General features: G+C 46.4%; 1 protein-coding gene across 3 annotated transcripts in view; it reads right to left on the bottom strand.

Moving 5' to 3' along the window:
- The window catches only part of CACNA1C (calcium channel, voltage-dependent, L type, alpha 1C subunit), a 775650-nt gene that overhangs the window by 128318 nt on the left and 640805 nt on the right, over positions 1 to 6527 (bottom strand). For all 3 annotated transcript variants that reach the window (XM_011967155.1, XM_011967154.1, XM_011967153.1), the window contains exons 12-13: positions 6056 to 6216; positions 4855 to 5080 (exon numbers count right to left, since the gene is read on the bottom strand). In XM_011967155.1, coding sequence (XP_011822545.1) covers positions 4855 to 5080; positions 6056 to 6216 — 387 coding nt within the window. The remainder of the gene's footprint in view (positions 1 to 4854; positions 5081 to 6055; positions 6217 to 6527) is intronic.

The raw sequence follows: 6527 nt of genomic DNA, 5'->3' as shown, positions 1-6527 counted from the left end.
ACGAGGAAGAGGAGGAGAAGGAGGAAGAGGAGGAGGAGGAATAAAGTTTTCCAAATGCACATGAAGGGCAGTATTTTAGGAGAAGAAAGCAGACCAAGAGCAGCAGTAGGAAATTAGGCCAGTGGTTCTTCAAGTGAGGTCGGTCATTGGACCACCAGCATGGAACTCTCTGGGAGTTGCTGGCCAAAATCGCTAGAGATGAGCTCCTTAATGAGCTCCTTCATGGGTTCAGCTAGGTTTAAGAATTGCAATCACTGGTTCAGACTACATTGTAAAAATAAAAATAAAAAGAAGACATTTCTTCTACATATGAGTAGCAGCCAGACGTTGCAAAGTATTTTCCAAGATATTTTAAAAGAAGAACGCATGCACTTGTCTGATGGCAGGACCATGCACAGATGACTCATTTCAAGGTTCAGCTGAAGGGACCACAATGTCTACTCCCAGCCCATATTTTAGGCATTTTTCTTGGTCACTGTCACCCAGTCCCAAGGCTGGGGCTGGAGACAGGCTTATGGGATTTCCCAACCTCATTAGTCTCTTTGTTGCTTTCCGAAAACCCCCAGAGGCTTTGGAGACTTGAAAATAGGAAGATGACGGCCTTTGCCAAAGTCACTTTCAATTAGACAAGGATTTTTTTTTCTGTTTATAGACTTCATAGAGCTCTGATAATACTACTACTCTTTCTTGTGGAGGGACTACAGGAAGCTCTCTGATTAAGATAGATTTTGAAAAATGGTTTCTTGGCAATATCTTCAGATTAGAAATAAATTGGTGATTAAAAATAGAATGAATGTTAAATCTTTTCAAGATGTCATAACAATATATAGCAGCAAGATTTCTTTTCTATAGAAATATATATATAAAACCCAAAACAGGGACTTTTGAGAATTATTTAAGAGGCATTAAAAACTCCAAGTTAAAAATAGCTTTTACCAGACCCCAGGAGGAGCAAGTAGAATCGGCAATTATCTAACAAGAACCAGGGCATAAAGATCCTTTAAGTCCTGTCTCAGGGATCTAGATAAGACAGGTCAGCTCTCAGCTCTGTGGTGCACAGCAGTGGTTAGGAGCACAGCACCTCAAGTCAGACCCACAGACCTGCCTTGCCTTTTAATCCCAGTGTTACCTCTCAGCAGTTTTGTGACCTTGGGCAACTGACAACTCTCTAAGCCTCAGTTTTCTCATCTGCAAAATGGGAATAAGAATAATAGCAGCCTGCCCTCATCCTCAAGTAGGTAGTTGGGAGGATGACTCAAGCTAACATTCGCAGGCCTCTGGCTCACCCTGTCTGGCACAGAGTAAGCACTGGTGCATGGTAATCACTGCTGTTATAAGGATTTCTATCACTTTTACTGTAAACCAAGGACTTTCTGTAATGCCAACATATTCAGGACACTTAGGAAGAGCTCTCTTTCGATGGGGTCAGACAGGGAAAGAAGGCTGTTGCTTAGGAGCATTAAACTTCTGGATTTTAATCGTGCGTATCCGTTAAGTCCCTCATCTGAGATTCAACCTTCTCCAGGAGCTATCTCCTGCTCCCAATTTCTCACAGCAGGTAATTCCGGCACCCACCACACTTTGCCAGCTCATTATATTCTGTCTTAGATTTTCCTTTAATCTCTTCATGTGCACAAACTCCATCTCCCCAACCAGACTATAGGTTTAGTTCATGCCATACACCTTATTTTTTGATTTTTTCCATCTCTCTGAGCTCAATACACAGTATATACATAGTGGGTAAATAAGTAAGAATAAGAGTATGTGAATATGTAGGTCACTATTAGCTCTCTTCTCCTTCTTCCTTCTAATAATAGCAGTCATAATATTAGATTAATAATAAAAGCTTCTGCATATTGAGTCCTTTCTGTGCACTAAATGAAACACTTTAAATGCCGACCTCCCTGGACCGTCTACAACACCATGTGACCATGCTCTGGGTGTCTGCCAAGAGAATTGTGATGAGAAGAGTAATACCTAGGGACAGTTTCCAGCCTCACTTAGCCAAGTTCAGAAACATGGTCTGAGCGATCAGCTCCAGATCCTGAGCAGAAGACATCAACCTCCATCCCTTTTCACCCATCACAATCCAGCTGATGGTTTTAGAGCTCCTGTTATCAAAGCTTCCCCAAAGCAGAGATTTTGGAAGCTCCCAAAGCAGAATTTTAAGGACAAGGGATTTGTACCTTTGAGGGGCACAGGCTGAAAATTCCTTCCAACTGTTTCCTGTCTGTCTTCTAAGGTTGACCATAATGCACATTAAGAAATGTATATTATACTGCAAGTCAAGTCTGTATTTCAACTTTTTTTTTTTTTTTTTGAGACAGAGTCTCGCTCTGTTGCCCAGGCTGGAGTGCAGTGGCACGATCTTGGCTCACTGCAAGCTCTGCCTCGCAGGTTCACGCCATTCTCCTGCCTCAGCCTCCCAAGTAGCTGGGACTACAGGCACCTGCCACCACACCTGGCTAGTTTTTTTTGTATTTTCTTTTTAGTAGAGACGGGGTTTCATGGTGTTGGCCAGGATGGTCTCGATCTCCTGACCTCGTGATCCGCCCGCCTTGGCCTCCTAAAGTGCTGGGATTACAGGCGTGAGCCACCACGCCCGGCCGACCCTCTGATGTTTTTCTATTCTATTTCATTCTTTCTTTAAAAATGATGCTTGAGAGAATGTGAAGAAATTGGAACCCTTATACATTGCTGATGGAAATGTAAGATGCTTTAGTGTCTTTGGAAAACAGTTTGACAGTTCCTCAAAATCTTAAACATATTGTTACCAAATAATCTAGAAATTCCACTCCGAAGTATGTATCCAAGAAAAACAAAAGCGTACATCTATAGAAAGACTTGAACATGAATGTTCATAGCAGCATGATTCATAGGAGCCAAAACATAGTAACAACCAAATGTCCATCACTGACAAATGAATAACCGAAATGTAGTATATCTATCAATGGAGTATTATTCACCATAAAAGGAAACAAAGTACTGATCTATGCTACAACATGTATGGCCCTTGAAAACGTTATGCTAAGTCAAAGAGGCCATCACAAAAACACATATGATAAGATTTCACTCCTATGAATGGTCCAAAATAGGCAACTCTATAGGGACATAAAGTGAATTTGGTTCTGGGAGGGAAGATGGGGGGAATGTGGAGTGGGTATGGAGTTTCTTTCTGGGGTGATGAAAATATTCTACAACTAGAACCTGGTGATGGTTGCATAACTGCTAATATAAAAAACAATTAAATTACACATTTAAGGGGTAAATATATGGGGTATGAATTATATTTCAGTAGAGCTGTTTTAAAATGATGGTTGTGATCCAATAAACTGATTCCACCACTCCCAGTGGTCACAAGTCAGGTGAAAACCATTGTCCTAGAGAATGGTGCCCCTCGGCCCTGTCCTCGTCACGAGAGTCACTGCCTGGCCTAGACAGTGAGGGAGATGGCCCGCTGTGGGTAGGTGCTGGACTGATATATGGAGGGGTGGCCATGTGGACAGAGGGTGAACGCCATCTGCAGTGCAGTGTCCACAGCCCTTTACAGTGGCTGGATCTTGATCACGTTTTCAGCAGAACTTGTCCTGCTAGAAGACTACATTTCTCAGCCTCCCTAATAGCTCAGGTGCCCAAGAACAGAAGCCCTTGCTGAAATTTCTGGAAGATTTCTTCCCATTTGTTTCATTGTGTTAAAATAGACATAACATAAAATTTACCATCTTAACCTTTTTTTTTTTTTTTTTTTTTTTTAACTGTAGAATTCAGTAGTGCTAAATACATTCACACGCTTGTGAAACCACCACCACCCTCTACCTCCAGAACCCTTCTCACCTTGCAGAACCGAAGCTCCGCACCCATTAAACACTGACTCCCCACTGCTCCCTCCCGGCCGCCCTGGGCGCCCACCACTCTGCTTTCTGTCCCTATGAATCTGACTACTCTAAGAGCTGCGTATAAATGGAATCATACAGTATTTGCCTTTCTGTGACTGGCTTATTTCACTTAGCATAATGTCCTTAAGTTTCATCTACTTTGTAGCATGTGTCAGGATTTCCTTCCTTTTTAAGACTGAATAATATTGCACTGTATGTACAGACCACATTTTAAAAATACGTTCATCTGTCTAAGGCAGTTGGGTGTGCAAATATCTCTTTGAGATCCTATTTCAATTATTTTGGGCATATACCCAGAAGTGGAATTGATGGATGAGAGGGTAATTCTATCGTTAATGTTTCTAGGAACTATCATACCATTCCCCACAGTGGCTGCATTTTACACTCCCACCCACAGTGCACAAGGGCTCCAATTGCTCCATGTCATTGCCAACCCTCAGGATTTTCAGGGTTTTCGACAGCAGCAGTCCTAATGGGTGTGTCTGGGAGTGACTTCTGGGAGTGGAGAGGCTGCCTTGGCCAGGGTGGTCAGCCCTTCTGCTCCTTTCTACTCTTCCCACCTCCAATTTGAATGTGATGGCTCAGTCTCCAGAAGCCAACTTATGACCCTGGAGAGGAATCAGCACCAAGGCTGGTGAAGCACAGGAGAAGCGACTGAGTCCCTGACCCTTTTCCGGAAGCCACCTCAGCTAGCTGCCTCTGGACTTTCTTTCCGTGGCTGAATAAGTCCCTAGCTTGCTTACACTACTGAGTTGAGTCTCTGGTATTAGCAGCCAGAGGAATTTCCAAATGATGTGCCATCTAAATGAGCACAAACTCCCCCCATTGCATGTAAACTTCAGAGACACCCTTTGAGGAAGAACAGCCCTGCTCCCACTCAGGCCTTGCCACCTCCCTTGCCCTCTGGAAGAACTTCTCCCTGAGTCCCCTCTCCAAAGTGAGAGGAGATGCCCGGTACCTCGTGATCTTGAATATCCTCAGCAACCGGACGCATCGGAGCACGGAGATGCCCAGTGGGGACATGATCTTGGTCTCTACCAGGATGGTCTCCAGGATGCCGCCACACACGACGAAGCAGTCAAAGCGGTTGAAGAGGGACACGAAGTAGGCCTGCAGGCCCAGGCTGTACATCTTCAGGAGCATCTCTGCCGTGAACAGGGCCAGCAGGGCCTTGTTCGCCGTGTCTGGCAGGCCCAGGAGAGGGATGAGATCCGAGCAGGGCCAGAGGAGGGCAGAGAGGGAGGCAGGGAAAGGAAATATAGTAATTATCTCCACTGGAAAAAAGATCCCCCATGACACCGCTCCCATCCACCTTGGCCAAAACAGAACAGTTAGGGCCAAGCCAGTGGGAAAGGGCTCTCTCGTCATAATCATAACAGACATTTACTGAGCATCTCTCATGCGCCATAGGCTCAGCACACACAAGCTCTACTCCTCATAGCAGGCCTGTGGAGATGGCACCACCATCGTCATGCCCATTTTCAGAGATGAGAAAGGAGGTTCAAAGAGGTGAGTAATCTGCAGGCCAACAGCTGCACTGTCTGAGTCCGACTTCTCCACCACCAGACCCCCTGCCTCCCAGGACTCTGGAATGCAGCTGTGGAGGATGGGGCCAGGTCTTCTCGACTGCCCAGCAATGATGATGAGGCCTGGCTAGCAGGACCCTCGTCCAGGGGCCCAAGGAAGGATAATGAGAACGAACGACTCATTGAAGACAGTTCCTTGTGCTCAGGCCCTATTCTCTTCTCTGCGTTTTTGCTCATTCCATCCTCACGTGTTCTGGTTAAGGCCACCTCGGGGCTGCAGGAAGGCCCCCAGGTATTTAAAATCCATGCTGGGAAGTTGGCAGCCAGGGGTCTGAGATAGGCAAACAAGCTGTAGCCCCTTTCCTCATCACCCGGGCCCACCAGTGACTTTGGGGCAGGCTGATGGTGTGGGCCCAGTCAGAGAAGCCTTGTCTGTTTTTAAAACAAGGTAGTGCATTTTACTGTGGGGCTTTAGAACTGCTAGGCCCTTGTTATCTCCAGCACAGCACCTGCCAAGAGCTCTGACCACTGTCTGCTTTCCCATCCACCTTCTGCCTGTGGTTATGCCCTCCCCTGGGCCTAGGGGCTGAGTTACCAGGAGGAAATCAGGGCAGAGCTGGGGCCGCCGCTCACCTTGGACTTCTGTGAGCCAGTGGGGCTGGTTGTAGTGCTCAGAGGCAATGGTGAGCGTGTTGAGGAACACCAGGAAAATCACCAGCCAGTAGAAGACATTAGACTTGACCGCGGCACGGCACTTTCTTCTGCAGAACCGATTCCACCGGCGCCAGTAGCGGCTGGAAAGGGGACAAGGAGAGAAGGGTGGGGATGGCTGTGAATTCAGGTTTCCTCCAACCCAAGATGCAGCCCCGTGGCTCTTCTCACCCCTCACTGACCTGGCCTTGCTAGAACAGCCCAACCTGGTGGCAAGGAGCCCAGCTTCTCACCCAGCTAACCAGGCCCTGCCGCCTTGGGGATGCCCCTGAACTCCTCCAAGCTTTAGTTCTCCCATCTGTGAAACGGGAAGAGGGCCAACCTCATGGGGTTATTGTGGGGATGGATCAAATACCTTTTAATGCATCTGGCTGTTTTGAAGTTGAAGGTGCTC

The sequence above is a fragment of the Mandrillus leucophaeus genome, unplaced genomic scaffold (assembly GCF_000951045.1).
Source record: "Mandrillus leucophaeus isolate KB7577 unplaced genomic scaffold, Mleu.le_1.0 Scaffold79, whole genome shotgun sequence".
Lineage (NCBI taxonomy): Eukaryota > Metazoa > Chordata > Mammalia > Primates > Cercopithecidae > Mandrillus > Mandrillus leucophaeus.
Note: the sequence above shows the minus strand (reverse complement) of the source record. Positions and strands in the feature narration are given on the sequence as shown.